The 22,082-nt window shown below is 36.7% G+C and overlaps 1 protein-coding gene across 1 annotated transcript in view; it reads right to left on the bottom strand.

The window, feature by feature from the left end:
* Positions 1-22,082, bottom strand: part of ABCB5 (ATP binding cassette subfamily B member 5) — a 115,614-nt gene that overhangs the window by 17,344 nt on the left and 76,188 nt on the right. Inside the window, exons 19-22 of the mRNA XM_028119335.1 lie at positions 20,170-20,253; positions 11,186-11,389; positions 7,368-7,468; positions 6,369-6,509 (exon numbers count right to left, since the gene is read on the bottom strand). Of these exons, the coding sequence (XP_027975136.1) occupies positions 6,369-6,509; positions 7,368-7,468; positions 11,186-11,389; positions 20,170-20,253 (530 nt within the window). The remainder of the gene's footprint in view (positions 1-6,368; positions 6,510-7,367; positions 7,469-11,185; positions 11,390-20,169; positions 20,254-22,082) is intronic.

Raw genomic sequence — 22,082 nt, 5'->3', positions numbered from 1 at the left:
TAAGAGTAAGTATACTGGGGGGTTAAAGCCTAGGCTCTGAAGCCAGACCACTAAGACTATATCCAAACTCCACTGTTTATTTACTACCTGTGTGAACTTGGGGCATGTTCTGTGCTCCTGTTTCCTTATTGGCAAACAGGAGATAATAGGACTATCTACATTTTACAGCATTGTTGTGAGAATTAAATACATTTATAATATAAAGTGTTCAAGTTGTTATTACTCTCAGAACTGAAAGTTAATGGGACACTTTTTGTTGGCAAATAAGCTTTCATACTTCTATAGAGATACATCAGCCCACCAGGTCAAATCACAACTTCTGAAGCCCACACTCAGTAATTTTTTTCTTTTTGACTAGAAAGCAGAGTATTTTTCCTCACAGAGGTGGCCATTATAATTATACCCATACTCATGCTCTTTTCCCCTAACATCCATGTAATACTCCAAAGATTCTTTTCTTCCCACCCTAAATCCTTTCCTCAACACATGGAAGAGAGAAAATACACAAATTTTATTTGGTACTTTGGGTTTGAGAGAATGTTTTCATATATATGATACCACTTGATCACCTAGGAGATAAGTAAGGCAGGAAGTCTTATCCCTTCTTAACAAACGGGGAGACTCGAGCTCTGAGAAATTAAGCATTTGTCCAGGATCACACGGTTATAAACAGGTAGGGCTGGGACCTGAACCCCCTTGTTCACTGTACTTTCCCTTACGTGGTGTTCCTTCCAGTGGAAAGTTGGTTTGAACTATCTCTCCCTGCATGTTGGGGCTTGTTACCACTTTGTTTCCCATTTTAGAATCTTCAGAAGGCCCTCGATAATCCAATCTGCCTTGATTTGTCTCCTTTAGATTCCTTCAGTGGTTGATCCCTCTATCTACTCTCCTTATCTTGTCTTCTTCTCTTCTGGATAATCCCTGAGGAAGAGCTGGGTACAAGTTGGGTGGCTGCCACGGCAGTGAACACTGAAAGAAGACTTTCCTGTTTTCCTTGTTTTGGCTACTTAAGGCTGCTCTACCAATTATAATGACGACACACACAGTTCTTCCATGGCTGCTTGGCCTACCAGAGCAAAGATGGTGGTGGAGGCCTAGCTTGTCTCCTTCCATCCCTTAGTATTTCAAGGCCTCAACCAACTATTAATAATCACTGAAAACCCATTATGCTGATTATTATATGGCCAATAACCACATTTAATATTCAGAGTCCAAAGGATTTCTTGTCAAGAACTTTATTTGGAATTCTGGAGGACTAGGCCACCACATATGAAATGCCTGGTTCTGCTTCTCAGCAAGTTTTCAAAGTTGTGGCTTTTATTATTACTGTACTGAAGGCTGCTGTGCCTGATTCTTTCTTACCTATCTGCTTCCTGCTAATATGTCTAGCAAAGAAGGAAGAAATAAAGATAGAGGGAAGTTCTGAAGTAGAGGTATGGAAAGTTACAAAAACCTCTGCTTGGACACCTACTGGTTTCTGACCTAAATTGTAAAAGGCAAGTCAGCTAGAATCTAACCTAAAGATGCTAATGGAAAATCAGACAGGAGAAAATAAACTTATTTTGTATTTTTCAAAATCTGTACATTTATAGTGTACATCGAAAGTTTTGCCAGGGCTAACAGAGGTGGGGGAGGTGGGGAGAGTTTTACTATACATAGGTGTGTGAAAACCTAAATAAGAGATTTTCTAAATGCCTACTCAGTGTTGCAAGCCAGCAGAATGAAAATGTTATCACCTTTTTAAAATGCTTATCTCAGGGAAACTTCTATAGTAACAGAGATGGATGAAGACAGCTTCTACCATTAGAAATGTATGTTGTCTTTTTTTTTTAAGAGGAAAAAGCTAAGGCTGATAGTAGCCTTGCTGATAAACTAACATTATGAGTACATCAAAGGATTCTGCTGTTAAAATTGTGCATTTTCCTTTCCCAAGGCACACTGTCATTTCTGACAGAGACAGCTTACCCATTCCTGTAGCTATAAATCATGAAAGTATGTTCACATTTATTGGATGAATAAAACATCTATTTTTTAAATAATAAATTAAAATATGACTTTACCAATTTTTATATAATTCTAGGAAAGTTTCTGGTAGTGGCCAAAAGAAAACCCTAAGGTTTTAAGCAGGTATGGAAAACAGCCTGGCATTTAGTTCCTATGCTCATATTTCTTAAAGTGTGATCCTCAGATTCTGTGCTTCAGAATAATCTGGATGTTTGTTAAAATGTAGGTTCCTGACCCTATATCAAATCTACAAATCTCTGGATTAAGTTTGTGAGGTGAGACCTGGGTATCTGCGCTTTTAACCAGCTCCTTGATTGTTGAGTTGGGAAACCACTGATTAGAGAACAGCACAAAGTTCTTTTTACCTAAGGAGGGTTCTAATAGGAGGAAGTTTTCTTTGTAAACTCCTTCCATTCAATTAGTTGATTAGATAGAAAACTGTCTGTCACCCTAGATTCTGGAAGGCACAGAGTCTACTAGGCCAGGTATAATTGAGTGTGTCCAAAGGACAATTGTAACACATTCATGGTAGTTGGGGGCCACAGTGAGTCTCTAGCTCACCCTAGATTCTGGAAGGCACAGAGTCTACTAGGCCAGGTATAATTGAGTGTGTCCAAAGGACAATTGTAACACATTCATGGTAGGTGGGGGCCACAGTGAGTCTCTAGCTCAGATAGCTCCCTATTTCTTTCTTTCCGCAGGGTACTGGGAAATACCAATGTGATACTGTTCATTAACCACTGCCCTTATATTAATAGTCCTACATATGTTCTGATAGCTAAAAATGCTTATGTCTACAGAAATGACCCATTTTAATGAATTTAATGAAAAGAGATTCAGGATATATGGTAGATTAGTAGGCGGAGTTTTTGTATTGGAGCCTTTTGATTCCCCTATATTTTTGGGGTCATAAAATAACATTAAGCAAGTTGCTTGTTCTATTCATGTTAAGAATCAGCCCATCTCTGGGTATTCACATGTTGGAAAACTAAGAAAGAATTAAAAAAAAATTTTACAGAAGATCTATGAACGTTTTCTATAAAATTAGTAATAACAATAATCATAATGACAGTAATAATAAAAGAAGCCTGCTTTAACAAAGCCTCTGGCATCTTGAATTGTGACTATGAGAGCAAGTTAGGAAACTTGCATCTTTAATCTTTTTTATTTTTGTTTTTAAGTTTTTATTTAAGTAATCTCTACACCCACATGGGGCTCAAACTCACAATCCTAAGGTCAAGAGTTGCATGCTCTTCCAACTGAGCCAGACAGGCGCCCTGAGGTTTGAGTCTTAAGTTTCCCCATCTGTAAACTGGGAATCATATTGCACATAGTAGTTGAGAGGCTTAAGCAGATAATACCTGACAAATCCCTAATATTGAGTAAGGACTCAATCCAGGTTTGCTGTTATAGTGATTATTATATGAAACAGAATGATGTCAATTGCCAGCATGACTGTAATTAGCATGATTTTGAGGAAAAATAGGAGCCAGTCAAGGAAACAGAGGAGGAAGAGCCAATGACAAGGAAGAAAAGCCTAGAGAAGAAAATGTTTGAGGAAGGAGAGTATCAAATGTTGCTGAGAGGTCAAATTAGGTAGATGGGAGAATGAACAGTGGATAACTGTCTGGGTGGGTGAGATGGAGGACAGTGGTGACTCTGATAACAAGTGGCATGGTGGGAACCAAGGCTTGACTGGAATGAATTTAGGAGAGACTGTGGAGATGAGAAGGTGTAGAGAACAAAAATAGGCAACTCTGGAATTTGTTTTGCTGCAAAGGAGAGCAGAGAGCCACCCAAAATAGGTAGAAGGGGACTTAGGGTCATGGGAGAGATTTCTTTCTTAAGACAGATGATTATAAAACAAAAAAATAGTGACAGAAAAACTAGTGTGAAGAGAGGATTGCTGGAAACTGCTGGAACTCATCATAAATAGGGACAGTTACTTCTTCCACAGAGATGGCAGGCATGATAGACCATGTGGGTAGCCTGGTGAGTTTGGTGATGGGAAGATGAGGTTCTCTTTTTTTTTGAGAGAGAGAGAGAGAGAGAGAGAGAGAGAGAAAGAGGAGGGGCAATGGGAGAGAGAATCTTAAGCAGGCTCCATGCTCAGCCTGGAGCCCAGTGCAGGGCTTGATCTCAAGACCACGAAATCAAGAGTCAGATGCTTAACTGACTGAGCCACTCAGGTGCCCCAAGGTGGTTCTCTCTTGACTGCTTTGTTATACTACCTTCAGGTAAACCTATTAAAAATTAATTTGGTTTACAACAGGGTTTTTTAATGTATTTTTATTTATTTTTAAAATATTAATTTATTTGAGAGAGAGAGAGAGAGCCCCAGTGGAGTAGGGGGCAGAGGGAGAGAATATCCAAGAAGACTCCCGCTGAGTGGAGAGCCCCATGCGACGCAGGGTTCCATCTCACAAACCATGAGATCAGGACCTGAGCCAAAACCAAGTTGGACACTTAACTGACTGAGCCACCTAGGCGCCCCTACAATGGTTTTTAAATATGAAAATTCTTCTGTGAGAACTGATAAAATCATTAGACATCCTACATTAGTATGAATGTATTTAATTGGCTAGCCTTCAACTAATACTAAAGACCAGTAACCCTGAAGAAATGAGACCCTAGGGATTTAAAGACGGCTACAGAAAGTTCAGAGCAAAATGAGGAAAATATGTTCTGAGTCAAACATTTGGCTTGCAAACTTTTGGAATACAACCAACTTTTAAGCTTGTGATTGCCTGTATCAGAGAACCAAGGGAAAAACTTGCTAATTTAGTGCAGGCTGGTGAGCTGAATAAATTACTGTAGGCGATTCTACATTTGGCTTCTTGTTAATCTAAGTAAATTAGTCTGTGTAATCAGAATGAAGCCCAATACTAAATGTCGTACTGTGGTTTATGTATTCATTCAGGCAATACTGCAAACTGTTTTAAAGTGTAGGAAAACACAGAACAAGGAGCCTACAATTTCTGTTGAAATTTCAAATACAGATATTCCATTTTACAAGGAAATCTGCTTCCAGGAAACTGCTAAGGGGACTTATAGTCAGGTAAGATTCAGGAATACTGGGTTGGTGAACTGTGGACTATTTTCTTCGGAGCGCTTAGCAAAAAAACTTCCTGGGAACTCAGTTAATATTTGATAAATAAATAAATACATAATCACATGAACAGAAACCAAAATTATTGCAAGTTATTCTGAAATTATTTGGCTTCTAATGACTTAAAATAAAAGGATTTTATGTGTTTATCTCAGACAAAGAGAAAGAGTCAGCACGAGTGGGGGAGAGGGGCAGAGGGAGAAGGAGAAGCAGACTCCCGGCTGAGCAGGGAGCCCAACATGGGGCTATTTCCGAAGACCCCAGGATCATGACCTGAGCCGAAGGTAGATGCTCAACTGACTGAGCCATCCGGGTGCCTGGGCTTCAAATGACTTTAAGTCATTTCCTCAAATTGAATACATATACTCAAAGTACAACTATGTGCCATCACTGAGGAATTCAAAAGACTGTGCCTGAGTCTTGGGAGGCAAACCCCAAAGGGGAGTTCTCAACATATTTTGCCAAATGACACCATGTTTGGAACAGGTGTAATCTCCCAAGTCAGTATTCCGAAGAGGCTGATCCTTGCTTTGATGTGTGTTTTGGTGGGCTTGTAAAAAAACATAACATTACTTTTGGAGTCAAATAATGTATAGATTTCTCTAGCTCTAAATATTTAGCAGTGACATTTATGATACAGATTAGCAACGTTCTGTCATCTTAGGGAGTCTTAGGAAGTTCAGAATTAACATTCAAAATTAATTTTTCTAATTTCAGAAGTTGAAGTTAGGTGTTCTAGAAAGTAAAGCAACTATGCTCAAACAAATGCCTTGAGAAGAGGCAGCCATTGGAATGCCATGATCAATTCCAAATGTGACTTTTCTAAAGGGAAGTACTCATTTATATGTGTTTCTTCTGGAGCAATTTGCTTAGCAAAGAACACAACCTCACAAATGAACAGTCTTATTTGATAATGCCATCTCCACCCTGGGAGTTCCATGATGTCTTACAAATTCTTGAAGGAATGGATGACAACAAGGCATGTTTTGCCCCTACATTCCCACATTCTAGTAAACTGAAGTAGGGAGAAATTCATCTGTGAGTTTTACTCCGATTACTGATACTATGTCAGTATCAGTTTACCAGGTAGACTGCGCTTAGAGATATTAAATAACAAATTAATATTTAAAAACTTTCTTAGCATGTATTTCCCACATATGTGATTTAAATGATCAATAAAGTATAAAGTAGGCATCTTTCTGGTTAATTTAAGTACATAACCCATTTGCAGGATTTAAATATTTGCACAACTTACACGAACATGCCCTCTGGGGTCACTCGTCCAGCTTGAATTAAATAGGCTCCAAATCGAAACCCCACTGCATAGGCAAAATATACAAAAGCATGGCTGAATGCATAACAGCTTCCAAAGATCTGTGCTTTCTTCAAGGTATTTCTGAAATGCACAAAATTTACTAAGTAATGGGGCATAAGGTATAGCAAGTTCATTTTAATAAATGTAGAGTAATGAATACAGAAGACTAGACATGTTACTTAAGGGATATACAAGTTATATACAAAATATATGAGTTTTTAAAAGTGAGAATTATTATATAGAAAACAAACAATATAATGATTGTATAGTTCTATACTCTATAGTTCATTGTAACAAAGTTGCAATGTCTGTCTATTTTCCAAATGAATGGACAAGGTCTGTGAATGAACAGCTAATGAAAGAGGTAAAGAGATTTGGTTTTGAAGTATTTAGAAATATTTTCTCTCATAACCTTTCACTAGCACAATAAGTAGTGGAAATTAAAGGGTGGTACCAACCACAAGCATGAGTGTAAAAGAGTATAAAGCTATCTCTCTGATAAAGTAATACAAATAGTATCACTAAGTAAATGTGATAAGGAGGACTAGTTTAAAATTAAAAGGAGTGATAACATTTGTCATATATACATTCATTTTAAAATGTGAACTATTTTAGAAATTCAATATAAAAGACTGAGCAATCTTATTTTCTTTCTTGAATATGTTATTTTCCTCAATTTTGTTTCAGGAAAATAATAAACATGTGCAGTTAGTAGTAGTTCATAGCAACATGGGAGGACTAAAATATTCTACCTGTGCCTGTTTTCAATTGCTTTTTCTAGTCTCCTCTTGGTGAAGTCATATGAAAAATTATGATATACCATTATTAGGAAAGATTCCAGAGCAAATGAATTGGCAGGCAAACCACTGTTGTCATCCAGGAAGACTGCCTTTACAGGGACAACTATAGTTAATGAAGTCAGTATGAATCTACCATCACCTGTGCTGCATCTGAAGTGTCTCCTCATATGCTTGCTCAAAGGCTTTTTCTCTTGTTAATGACACTATAGTCCGAATATTTTCCACAGCTTCAGTTGCTATCTTATAAAATAGGACAATAAAATAAAGAAATAAAATTAGTAATGGTTAAACTCTGGTTGTGATTTCCAGTCATTTATACTGGGGGCATATTCAGTGTAGCATTAAGTCAATAAATTTTCCTGACAAGTTTTCTTAGCTTCTTTTTTTCTTTCCCAAAAACATTTTAGGAAAATAACATTTTAGGATAATATCCTAGAATAACATTCTAGGATAATAGGCTCAAGAAAAATTTATTTTGAAAAGATTTAGTCCACTGATCTAAATTCAGTCCCCTTGGAGTCTTCACTGAATTTCTATAAAACTGGTTCCAGGGGCGCCTGGGTGGCTCAGTCTGGCTGCCTTCAGCTCAGATCATGATCCTGGGGTCGTGGGATCAAGCCCCACATCAGGCTCCCTGCTCAGCGGGGAGTCTGATGCTCCCTCTGCCTCTGACCCTCCTCCCTGCTTGTGCTCTCTCTCTCTGTTTCAAATAAATAAATAAGCAAACAAAAAAAGGATTTAAATTGGTTCCATAGGCAGAGAGATCAAACATTAGCATTATGTTCATATGTAATTATGTGAAGAAATCATGAGATAATTCAAGAAGACAGTAGAGAGAATCAAATAATCGATTCTGGCACAAAAATGCAAATACCAACCAAAAAACCTCAGGAACACTGCAGTAAAGTAATATGGGTAAGGCTATTAAATGCTATATAAGTTACAGCCATTTCTCTTTTTTTTTTTTTAAAGATTTTATTTATTTCTTAGAGAGAGAAAGACAGAAAGCACGAGAGGGAAGAGGGTCAGTGGGAGAAGCAGACTCCCTGCTGAGCAGGAAGCCCGATGTGGGACTCGATCCCGGGACTCCAGGATCATGACCTGAGCCGAAGGCAGTCACTTAACCAACTGAGCCACCCAGGCGCCCAAGTTACAGCCATTTCTCATTTTGATGTCTGTGAACTTAAAAAGATATTTAATTTAAATATAATTAATGCCTTTCTTTCTTTCTTTCTTTCGTTCTTTCTTTCTGTCTCTCTCTCTCTCTCTTTCTTTCTTTCTTTGTCTTTCTGTCTTTCTTTCTGTCTCTCTTTCTTTTTTTCTTTTGGAGACAGAGAGAGAGCACGGGATGGGGCAAAGGGAGAGGGAGAGAGAGAATCCTCAAGCAGATTCCCTGCTGAGTGCAGAGCCTGACTTGGGACTCAATCCCAGGACCCTAAGATCATGACCTGAGCTGAAATCAAGAGTTGGCCACTTAACTGACTGAGCCAGACAGGTGCCCCAATTCTTTTCCAAATTTCTATAATTTTTGAAAAGAAGGAATAATCACATGAGAACCAAAATGGAGGAAACTTTTGGCTTAGAATAACTTGTTGGACATGAGAACACATGTTGACTTCAAAGAGAAACTTCCTGCTTTCCCATTCTATTTCCATAATGGCAGAGTAGACTGTGGGACAGAGGAAGACCTAGGTGGTGACCCAGTGTTATTTAAAGAATAACTGGGTTATAGGAGAGAACCAGATTTCTGGATGGTGGGCAGGATACTGGGTTTCTGCTCTCAAATTTGACTTTGAGTTGTTCTAAATTCTCATTAATTTCAGAGTAAGTTCAAAGTAACCTCCATTTGTAACACATACTGTAGTATGCAAGAAAAATGGATAAAAATGCTGAAGACTTGAGGGAAAAAATAAGCAAAAAAATCTTTGTGATCATTTTTCACAATGGAGAAAGGACTAATATCATTATAGAATCCTAGAAAATAATCTTCTTGGGATGCCTGGGTGGCTCAGTTGGTTAAGCGACTGCCTTCAACTCAGGTCATGATCCCAGGGTCCTGGGATTGAGCCCCGCATTGGGCTCCCTGCTCACCGGGGAGCCTGCTTCTCCCTCTGCCTGCCACTCCCCCTGCTTGTGCTCTGTATCTCTCTGGCAAATAAATAAAATCTTAAGGAAAAAAAAAAACACTTCTTTAAAAAAAAAAAAGAAAGGAAATAGTCTTCTGTAAAAAAACAAAAAACTAATACAGCTATTTTAAGTCTGAAAAGTAAAACATTTGATGCTTTCTCCAAATCTACATATGCAACTGAAGACGGACCGATATGTTTTATTGGTCCCTATTCTAAGTTTTGGTGTTTGGTAAATAGATTAAAAGCTACTGAGAAAAACTACAGATTATTTGTTTATTAGAGTTATTGATTGTATAGTCTGGGGTTATTCAAATAATCCAAAAAGGAAAAATTGAAGGACACATATACAATTAAAGCTCATGATATAAAAATTAAGATGAGTAAAATATAATTAATTAGGGCCCCAATAATTTGGAGGTTGTGATAATTTACACCACAGGGAGGGCCAAACAACTTTTCACTGTCTCTGAGGCAAAATATGCTAAAATAGTTCAGTCTGTACTGCCCAAGCAGACATTCCAAAGGTCCTTATCTAGTCCAAGGAAGGTGGAAATGTCCAAGGGTCACACAAACCAGATTTCAATGAGTCATGTGCTTGGCATCCCAATTCATGAATATTCATGCTACTTATAATGTTCCAGCTGTTATAGTCACTGTGATATAGACCATAACTGGTATGAAAATCATTTTCAGATTCAGAGGGTGTTCACCCAAGTGATAAAAGTCTTTGAAACTATATAATTAGAGGAATGGCTTAAAGACCTGTGTATGGATGACTTAGAGAAGACTTGGCATTTACATGATGCAGTTTCCTAAAGGCTGCTATGAGAAACAGGCTTTGGACCTCTACTGAGATGAAAGCCAAGAAGGGTAGAAGGCCACCAACAAATAGACAAACAAACAAATACCACAACCAAAAACTGCCTACCATCCAAAGGCTATTCAAGGGTAGGCAGCCTGAGAAAGTAATGTACTGCTTGCCACTGGGGAGAGAGGATTGGAAAAAGATGGACACTTGACAGAGATATTGTGCAAGGGATTTCTTCTTTGGGTAAGTGGTTGGATCAAATGACATTTCTTTCAATTATTAGATGTTATGAAACTACAACACTAATGTCCCCTAAACTTCCAATACAATGATTATTTTTATAAATATGATTGTTCCTGAGAAGCATTTTCCCAGTAATTAAAATGTTCATTTCGATCAGTATAAAGATGGTCCTTGTTTCTAAAACTTTATTTTAGGCACTATCAGTAACAGCAAATTGCCTTATATTCAGTATCTTTTATTTCCTCTACATTTTGAGAAATTAAATAACTAAAATTGTTTAAGAAAATTTAATTATTCAACAATCAGAGAATGTGGAATCATGATGTTAGCCATTTCCCTCATGATATGGTAATATGGCTGGCTTTACTGTGTGTCTTCCAGACACTATTCTAAGTGTCTTGCATATGATAATGCTAAGTGTTTTGTGTAATACTCAGAAAAATCTGCAAGTGGTATTATTATTATTCCTTATTATTATTCTTACAGAGGAAGAACTTGAAGTCCAGAAAGGTTGACATAACTTGCTCATATCACACATTCGTTAGTGATAGAGTCTGAAATCTAATTCAGCCAATTTGACTCTAGAGCCTATACTCTAAATCACAAATCCTATTACTATAGCATATCTATACCCCATCCTAAACTAGTCTGATGCATTTCAATACATATACACCACTTTATAGATAACCTAAGAAAGGAAGTTAGCATACTGTAAAAAATGGGAACTCTCATTGTTTTCCTCTTAAAATGTTATGATGGTAACAATCTTTATTTTACCTTCCCAGCATGCTTAAGTTGCTGCTTATCCTTATTGGCAAATCCAGTCATAGCTGTGGTTTCAATCATTCCTGTCAGAGCAAGTACTGGAGCAATACTCAGAATCAAGAGTGTCATCTCCCATCCATATATGAAGGAAATGATAATTGACAGTCCCATGTTAGTTGTATTTTGTGTTAAGACACCAACCCTTGAACCTGTTGCCTATAATAAGACAGATTTTGGGGAAAAAAAGTCAATTAATTTTAAATTTACAAGAATTCCTATTATAGGTTCTTACAAAACAAGGCAGGCTTTCTTTTTTAGGATTTATACTTACATTTTTACTTTGAACCTGTACTTAGAAATTAAATAATACCCATACTTTAAAAACTGTCCTCTACTAAGGAGTCATTATGCTTTGTCTACTTTATTTATTTTTTAAAAGATTATTTATTTGACAGAGAGAGAGAGAGAGAGAGAGAGCACGCACAAGCTGGGGGAGTGGCGGAGGGAGAAGCAAGCTCCCTGCTGAGCAGGTAGCCCAATGCGATACGGGGCTGGATCCCAGGACTCTGGGATCATGACCTTAGTTGAAGGCAGATGCTTAATGGACTGAGCCACCCAGGCGCCCTGCTTTGTCTATCTATGTTGAATGTTGTCCCTTGACATGTCCTTATCATTCTCTGAATATGTCCTTACTTTCTGACACAAAAAGATTCTGCAGGCTCTACCCCTGGAATCTATCATTTCTCTAAGGAGTCCTGGTTCCTTTTGGTGGATAATGTTATTTAGAAGTCCAATATATGGTGTTAGTTCTGCTCATTATTAATAGCATATCAGTGGACAGAACTGGGGAATGTGTATGTGTGTGTGTGTATAGATGCAGGCACAAACTGAAATATATATTTCTCTACTTATATGAATCATGAATTCACATCGATACCGCCAATTACAATCCAGCACCATGAAGTTATTTTCAATTTTCTTCCTTCTTATATTTGTTATGCCCTTCTGCAACAGTGAGAAACTTCGTTCCCATTTTCTTTAATTGATTTATGTGATCAAACTCTCTATATGTAACCAATCTGATATCACGGCCCCTGATTCTCCCCTGCATGGATACCCTTCTCCTTCGGCTCTGGCTTGGCCTTCCCACACCAGGCTGCCAGCACACATGGATGAGCAACTCACCATACGTGGGCTCCAAAACCCAACATTCCCCTTTCTTCTACACTGATGGAGGGGCTGGCACTCTTAGTCACTATACCGTAGTAGTGAATTGAATGATTGATACTATTCATTAAGGTGTATACTTTTTTTTTAAGGATTTTATTTATTTATTTGACAGAAAGACACAGTGAGAGAGGGAACACAAGCAGGGGGAGTGGGAGAGGGAGAAGCAGACTTCCCGCGGAGCAGGGAGCCCCATGCGGGGCTCGATTCCAGGACCGTGGGATCATGACCCGAGCCGAAGGCAGACGCTTAACGATTGAGCCAGCAGGGCGCCCCATTAAGGTGTATACTTTGGATATCGTATCTTGTATTCCATTTTCTGCATTTTATTTGGTTTCACTGAGCAGAGGTTTAAAGGAGCATTATCAAGATATATTGAAAAGGAGTTGGAAACATCATGGTATAAGGTAACTTAAAAGAAATTCTGAAAAGAATCCCAAATAAGTAGAAATATCTTTATAACTATTTTATGAGAACTATATGTCTTATGAATCAGCTTTCAGTGGGACACATGATAAGTAATAAACTGAAATGTTGAATTCCTTTAGTGCTCAGATGAAAAAACGAGACTCCATTCACCTAGAAAAATAGCTATAATCAACAACAATATCAATTCACATTTTAAAAGATTTGTTATGATCCTGAAAATATGACCATTGGAAAAGGTTTAGATAATGTTAAAATTTACATCCTTCCAGACAAATACACATACACATTCAGGTCAGGATTATTATGTGTAGTTAGCTTTGTATCTTGCTTTAATCCCTTTACATTATGCTGCAAGCTTTTAACCTGGGTGATTAAATAGTCTTCAGAAAATATTCAGGGGGTGCCTGGGTGGCTCAGTCGTTAAGCGTCTGTCTTCAGCTCAGGTCATGGTCCCAGTGTCCTGGGATGGAGCCCGATGTTGGTGGGAAGCCTGCTTCTCCCTCTCCCACTCCCCCTGCTTGTGTTCCCTCTCTTGCTGTGTCTCTCTCTGTCAAATAAATAAAATCTTTAAAAAAATATTTAGATTGCTTCCAACTTTTCACTATTAAAAATAAAGATGTAATGAGCATTTCTGTGCAAAATCTTCATGCTCATCTTTTATTTCTTAATGTTAAATACCTAAACTAGAGTTATACATTAAAGGGTATATACTCTTACATTCTTGATAGATATTATCAAATTGCTTCTCTAGAAGATTATATCAGATTTCACTAAAGTACCCTCAAATTAGTATCATCATTAAAATAACAACAATAGGGCACTTGGGTGGATCAGTCCGTTAAAGGTCTGCCTTTGGCACATGTCATGATCCTGGGGTCCTGGGATCAAATCCTGCATATCGGGCTCCCTGCTCAGCGGGGAGTCTGCTTCTCCCTTTACCCTTCCCCCCCTTCTTGTGATCTCTCTCACACACACTCTCTCTCTCAAATAAATAAATAAAATTAAAAAAAATAACAACAACAAAAAGCCCTGTGTCCCCCAAGGCTCTGCCTTTTTCCTAAAATATTTTTCTGGCTTCAGCTTCAAGATTCATTTGGTAATCTGCTATTTCCCTATTTCTCACTAAAAGAAAATTTCCAAAAAGTAAAAACAAGTAATAAGAGCAAACACCAAACAAACCATTAAATAATGAAAACTAAGACAGACAGGTAAACTATTTTAACTGTCTTAGGGTATTATACACTAATTCTAAGACCTATGAGGCTGAAATAGGACTGTCATTTGCTACTTAATGCTGACTTACACTCTGACTCTTGAGATTTGAAGGATGATGCTGGAGAAACATGAAATTGTATGTTATGGGATGAATTGTGTCTCTCTCTAACCCCAAATTCATATGTTGTGGTCCTGACTCCTGGTTCCTCAGAATGTCACTATATTTGGAAATGAGGTCTTTAAGGAGGTAATTAAGTTAAAATGAGGTCTCGAGTGTGAGCCCTACTCCAATGTAAGTTATGGAAATTTGAATGCAGACATGTGCTCTTGCATGGGAAAGACCATATGAGGACACAGCTAGAATATAGCTGTCTATAAGACAAGCAGAGAGGACCCCCAAATGAAACCAATCCTGCTGACACCTTGATCTTGGGCTTCTAACAATCAGAACTGCGAGGAAATAAATTACTGTTGTATAAGCCACCCAGTCTGTGGTACTTTATAATGGCAGCCCTAGCAAATGAATATACTAACTTGTTCCTCTCCTCCCACCCCCTGCCTTTTGGTGATGGTGGTAGGATAAGAAGAATCTGAATATATTTTTCCTGTTCCAGGAATAATTAACAGAAAATAATAGACATCTGGCCTTGAAAAATACAACAAGAACTAAAGGAAAACAGAAAATAGCCTTAAAGACCTAGAGGACAGTGTACCTCTGGAAAGAATTTAGGACTAGAATCACAGGAATTTTTTTTTAAGATTTTATTTATTTATTTGACAGAGAGAGAGAGAGAGAGAGAGCACAAGCAGGGGGAGTGGCAGGCAGAGGGAGAAGCAGGCTCCCTACTGAGTAAGGAGCCCAATGTAGAGCTCGATCCCAGGACCCTGGGATCATTACCTGAGCTGAAAGCAGACGCTTAACTGACTGAGCCACCCAGATACCCTGGAATCACAGGAAATTTAAACTTCCTTAGATTCTTTGGCAACATGCACAAAGATACAAGTTTTTCTTGGAAATTAAGAGCAGAAAGTCATGACTAAATAATTATTTAGATAACAATTTATGGATTATTACTATGTCTATGGCAATTTGCTAAATGCAGATAATACAACTTTTTTTTAAAAGATTTTATTTATTTTATAGAGAGAGAGTGGGAGGGGGGTGCGGTGGAACGAGAGGGAGAGAGTATCAAGCAGACTCCCTGCTGAGCGCGGAGCCCAATGCTGGGCTCAGTTTCACAACCCTGAGAGCACAACCTGAGCTGAAACGAAAAGTTGGCTGCTTAACAAACTGTGCCACCTGAGCACCCTGAGAATACAAATTTTATAAGAAAATTAATAGTGTACAAAGAGGAATGGCTAGTATAAGAAAATAAATGGAAGAAAACTCAGAATGCAATTGTAGAAATAAAATAAAATTCCATATGATAAGATTTCTGCTTCTGGGATAACAAGAAATGGATTTATCCTGTCATATGAAACAAGGGCAGAGATGGGAAACAAACAAGGTGAGCCCAGTGACTGCTCCAGTTTGGCCCTTGAAAGAGCGTCCAGGCTGGAGTGTAGGGTGAGCAAACTGAGACAGAGCCCAACAGACTCCCTAAATTAAGTAGACAAAACTGAGAATCTGGGCCAGCTAAGGAACCTAGAGTTCACAGGACAGAACACCAGAGAAGGGAGAGGTACACAGAAAGAGAAATCTGGAGATCTGCAGAGGGTCCTCTTTGAATATCAGCTGAGAGTCTTGTGTGAGGGCTGGGAATAGTGCTCAGTCACACCTGCCAGAGGAAAACCTCATGCCCTCATGCCCTCAGAGCATTGGGTAGAGTATATAAGGGTCTTTCCTCAGTAGTAGGTTCTAGTCCTGCCTAACAAACCTTAAAATTAAGACCCAAAGGATTGAGCTGTTTCCAGGTAACTTAACTGAATCCCAGAACAAAACAAGAATGTTTATAGAAATACAAAAATATCCAGCACCCAAAAATGTTATATTCTCAATGTGTGACATCTAGTCAAAATTTACTAGATATATAAAAAAGCAAAACAGGACCCATGATGGCATAAAAATCAATCAATTGACACTGATCCAGAACTGACACAAATGTTAGACTTAGTAGATAATGACAATAAAAGTTATTACTAGATAACATATATTCAAAAAGTTAAGAGATAAGGAACATATAAAGAAGACCCACATCAAAATTTTACAAATGCAAATTTCAGTGTCCATAAAGTTTTACTGGAGCATAGTCATGCCCTTTCTTTACCTATTGTGAGTGGCTGTCTTAGAATTATAATGATAGTGCTGAGTAGTTGCTAGAGTAACCATATGTGCGACTGTCCTCACTTTGTACTGCTTCTCAGTGTGCTACAAATCTGTGATGCAATTATAATTTGACAGCATGTTTAGTGCCACATGAATTGCTGTACTATGACATTTTATCTTAGTTTTAAAAATTACCATTGTATATCCATCATCTAAAAATAAGAAAGGAAGAGAAAAGTAGACCTTGAATGTCCTACTTTTAAGGCATAGTGGACTGTGGATTACTTTTTCTGATCAGATGCCACAGTGTTGTGTTTATTATGACATTCTATAGTACTACCAAATATACAAAATATGTCAACATTTCCAGACTAAGCATTCATCACAATATTCTTAATTTACAGGAAAGCAACATTCATAAGACTTAGAAAATTTAAAATGGAATATCTCATTTTAGTAGAATTTCTTCATAAAACTAAAAAGTGAAGATGAAGCTGAAACCAAAGTAAGTTTTTGAGTGGCTCATTCATTAGCTAAGCAAAGAAAATCATTTACGAATCGTGAGTTAACTAAATCATGTTTAATTGCGGCAGTGGAAGAAATGTGTTCAGTGAGCATAAACCTGTATCAGACGATTAGCCCCTAGGTGAGAACAGTTGCTCAGAAAGTTGACAACACTGCAGCATCACCAATAGTCAATCAAAAACCAGGTATATTTTTTTGAATAGTTTTCCCTGGCTCTTGATGGATTGACATATGTTACTGATACTGCTCAGTTGTTGGTTTCTGAGGAGTCAATGCTGAGTCTGAAGTGACTAAAAAATTTGCTGCTCTAAATGGTTTGTGTTGATCAACTATAGGTGATAATATTTTCTAAGAAGTTAAATGAAAAGGAAGTCAGTATAACCTGAAGTGGAATCTGCTAAGATATATTACAACTAATGGTATAAAAATATTTGTGGAGTAGAAAAAAAGGCTTACTTGGACAAATCTACAAAGTTTGTGAAAATGTAAGATGTGTAGAGACTCAGTTTATTCCCTGTATTACTTATCAACAAGTATTTTGTGGAAAATAATTTATCACACATTATTGGACAATTATGGTCAATGATGAAGTTCATTTGGTCTTATAGACTTAACCATCTTTATTTCTATTTCTGTCAAAATCGGAAGCTGGATATTTTGACTTGTCTTACCACACAACAGTTTGAGGGTTTAGTAGTGATAGTTTCACTGCAATATTCTGAGTTCAGGGCTGAGACTAAAATTTTCCTTTACAAAAAGAATCCCCTTTAACCACTATTGCTCTGGATATTAGCTTTTGCTTAGACTTGATAATGTTTCTTAATGAATTCAACCTAAAATGGTAAGGCAAAACAGCAATTATATGCCAACCTTATACTGTGGTAGAGTCATTTTGATGATGACTAACATTGTTTGAATCACAAGTAATATCAAACTGTTTTATACACTTCCCATGTCAAAAAGTTCAATCAGGAAATGAGGTCACCCTTGTCCAAGTAATGATATCCTAGCTCTGGCTAGAATCCAATCAATTTATCTGGCTCTTGGAATTAAATGAAATTTTTATGATTTCTTGGGACAATATAATTATAGTTCTGATAAGAAGAATTCTTGGAACCAACATTGTATCTGTCAGTGGTATATATCAAGTGTACATTACGGCATGAATAACACACTTTCTTGTGGACAAAAATGAGGTAACACTTTTGGGTGATGAAAAGGGGTTGCTAGAATATACAGAAATAATACTTTATAGTTTTGTGGAACCTAGTATTCCAAAGAATCTAAAATGGCTTTGTACCCTTAATAACACTATATATTACATAGAAAATAGTCTGTTGACAGATGTATGACAATAAGCCATTACTTTGAGCTCAAATAGTATCAGTTAAATTGGTTGTATTCAATCGAGTATTTCAGGAATCATGTTGTTCTGAGTTTATTTCACTAACATGTTTTTCTCATGACTCTCAAAGTACCACAATTTCTAAAAATGGCTAAGGGTGTATATGTTTTTTGGCCATTAGTAAAGGTTTCAAAGTTCAAAGTAATTTTTAGGTTTCAAAGTAATATTTATTATTATTAGGGAGCGATTTTTTGAACATTTACCCCAATACATTTGATAAAATAAAATTTAACTGAAATTGCATGATGAAGAAATTGAGATGGAATATGTCATAAGTTGAAAAGATAGGAAATATGACCCCGAATTAGTATTTCTTAATTCATCTCTAGTGTGTTTTTGTGAAAAAATAAATAGCAGACAAATAGGATTTGTAAATAATTCTTCCTTCAGTAGAAATAGTATTCATTCAAGTTAGATATGAATCTGCCTTTATATTGCAAAGCAAGCGTTTATGTGAATTACATGCCAGTAGACATAGTCTCACTCTTGGAAAACTTCTTTGCTTGTCTTGCTTTTTAAATTCGACAGCTTTAAAATCTCCCATCAGTATTTCAACCATTTAATTTTTAGCTATTACTTTTCAATGAAAATGATCTGACTTGCCCAGAAATTGTTATGAGACCAACATTTACAAATTGCAACAAGAAACTTTCCAGTGATCAAATGGTATTAGCCAGATGCTTGTAAGTAATCAGGCTGACAAATATTTTCATTAATTTTTCTCAATGAGAGACAACACCATTTGTTAAAAACAACTAATGAATGTAAGGCGAGTAATGTTGGTCTTTCAGTTCTAATTTGTTTTTTTGGCTGAAGTAAATACTTGATAAAAGAGATGTCATACATGTCTAACATAGCTGCTAGTAGGAATGCCTATTTCACTGGAATTTTAAAAAATTTGAATGATAGGTAGTAAGAGAAAAATATCAGCATGGTAAAGAAAAAAGTAGCAGTACATCAAAAACTTATGATGTATTATATGCTGGCTAACTGAACATAAGAAAAAAGTAGCAAATTTTATGGAATGGAGATTCAACTGGAATTATAGGGATATTTTTCCCTAAGGGAGTGAACCCTGTAATTCCTAAACACAGAAATTGTCATTCAGATAATTCTATTGTGCTATGGAAGATTAATGCTATGCTCATTACTTGACTATTAAGTGAAATTTTATTCATCATTTTTTCCACTTATGCCAGTAAAATGGATCTTCTCAGCCCTATTTTAAAATTTAAATTCTGTCTTAATAAATTTAGAACCTTGCCTTCCAAATAATGAAAAGGAGTTCCAGGAAGAAATGAAGACGATGCCACTTTTCCCCTTGAGCTTTTTCTACATCATAAAATTAGTTTTGCAAGACATTATGGCTGCTTGTGAATATTCACAAATGTAACCAACTTGTTCTATTTTGTGGTAAGACAAATCTATCCTTGGAAGGAAAAACTACACTTTCTTCTTTTATTAAAACTTCTAAATTATGTGTATGTTTTCATTTGGCTATGTTTTCTTGTCTTACTATTCAATTCTTAGCTCTTTAACTCATTCTTGGTATCTTCTTTAGTCCTCTGGTTATCCTCTTATATGTGCTAAATCTTTTTTTCCCCCTTTTTATTATTTTTTATGTGACCATATAGTTGACATACAAGGTTACATTAATTTCAGGTATACAATGTAGTGATTCAATAATATCTTTTTTTCTTGTTGTTAAAAATATCCTGAACTGAAAGACTTCCTTATATCTTTCATTGAGAGCTCCCAGTTAGCCCTGAGACTTACCTGGTCTCCTTAAGGAAGCGGGTCATCTTAGTATAGCTTACAAATATGTACAGATACGTGTATGTGCACACATACACACTGCATACATACATCATTTAAGAATAAAAGCAAAAAAAAAAAAAAAACCAACCCCCAAGAAAGCAATATACATACTCCTTGGATTTGTGCTATATCTATGGCTAATATTGTTGTCAAGGCTCCCGTGCTGTTTTCCTTATCATCAAACCAGGAAATATCCTAGAGAAAAAGGAGAATTAACATGTAGTTATGAAAAAAAAAAACAAACCAAAACAAAACAAAGAAACATATGGTTATCAAAAAGATTCTTTTCTGACTTGTGATTCTGTTGTAATAAGTCAGAAGGCATTTACCTGCCCCCTCACTCACAGGTATTTAATTCTTATAAATACTATGGATCAAATGACTTTTGTTTCTTCACAAAGATTCATACTTAGATACAAAATGAAGAACGTAAGCCCAATAGCTTGGAACATTACCAATGCTACAATACTGTACAATAATCAACATCAAAAATGGTCACTTTGAACCACCAAGGAAGTTGTAATTTTACTCCACAAGTAATTTGTGAAGAGAAGACTATTAAAAAGTTAATGCATAAAACAATTTAGAAATATTTCCAAACAAAAACAAATACTGCTAAAATGTCTATATTATCCAAAGCAATCTATACATTTAAAGCAATCTCTATCAAAATACCACCAGCATTTTTCATGGACCAGGAACAAACAATTCTAAAATTTGTATGGAACCACAAAAGACCCTAAATAGCGAAAGCAACCTTGAAAAATAAAAGCAAAGCTGGAGGCATCACAATTCCAGACTTCAAGCTGTATTACAAGACAATATAGTACTGGCATCAAGACAATAATAGTACTGGCACAGAAAGAGACACATAGATCAGTGGGACAGAAAAGAAAACCCAGAAATGGACCCACAACCATATGGTCAACTAATAATCTTCGACAAAGCAGAAAAGAATATCCAATGGAAAAAAGTTTCTTCAACAAATGGTGTTGGAAAAACTGGACAGAGACATGCAGAAGAATGAAATTGAAACAATTTCTTACTCCATACACAAAAATAAATTCAAAATGGATGAAAGACCTAAATGTGAGACAGGACACCATCAAAATCTTAGAGAAGAACAGAGGCAGCAACCTCTTTGACATTGACTGTAGCAATTTCTTACTAGACACTTCTCTGGAGACAAGGAAAACAAAAGCAAAAATGAATGATTGAGACTTCAGCTTCTGCACAGCGAAGGAAACAATCAACAAAACTAAAAGACAACCTATGGAATGGGAGAAGGTATTTGCAAATGACATATCTGATAAAGGGTTAGTATCCAAAATCTATCATGAATTTATCAAACTCAACACCCCCAAAAGAAATAATGCAGTCAAGAAATGGGCAGAAGACACGAACAGACATTTTTTCCAAAGAAGACAGTACAGATAGCTAACAGACACATGAAAAGATGCTCAACATCACTCATTATCAGGGAAATACAAATAAAAACCACAATAAGATACCACCTCACACCTGTTGGAATGGCTAAAATAACAACAATGGAGACAGCAGATGTTGGCAAGGATGTGGAGAAAGGGGAACCCTCTTACACTGTTGGTGGGCATGCCACTGTGGAAAACATCATGGAGTTTCCTCAAAAAGTTAAAAATAGAATTACCCTTTGACCTAGCAATTACACTACTAGGTTTATCCAAAGAACACAAAAGTACTGATTGTAAGGGGCACATGCACCCTGATGTTTATAGCAGCATTATCAACAATAGCAAATTATGGAAAGAGCCCAAATGTCTATCGACAGATGAACTGATAAAGAAGATGTGGTGTATATATATATATATATATATATATATATATATACAATGGAATATTACTCAGCCATCAAAAAGAATGAAATATTGCCATTTGCAATGATGGGGATGGAGCTACAGCATATTATACTAAGTGAAGTAAGTCAGAGAAAGATAAATACCATATGTTTCACTCATGGAATTTAAGAAACAAAACATATAAACGTA

The sequence above is a fragment of the Eumetopias jubatus genome, unplaced genomic scaffold (assembly GCF_037043125.1).
Source record: "Eumetopias jubatus isolate StellerSeaLion01/CBP00866 unplaced genomic scaffold, mEumJub1_p1.0 scaffold_14, whole genome shotgun sequence".
In the NCBI taxonomy this organism is placed as follows: domain Eukaryota; kingdom Metazoa; phylum Chordata; class Mammalia; order Carnivora; family Otariidae; genus Eumetopias; species Eumetopias jubatus.
The sequence above is the reverse complement of the archived record's forward strand: the minus strand, read 5'-3'. Positions and strand labels throughout refer to the sequence as shown.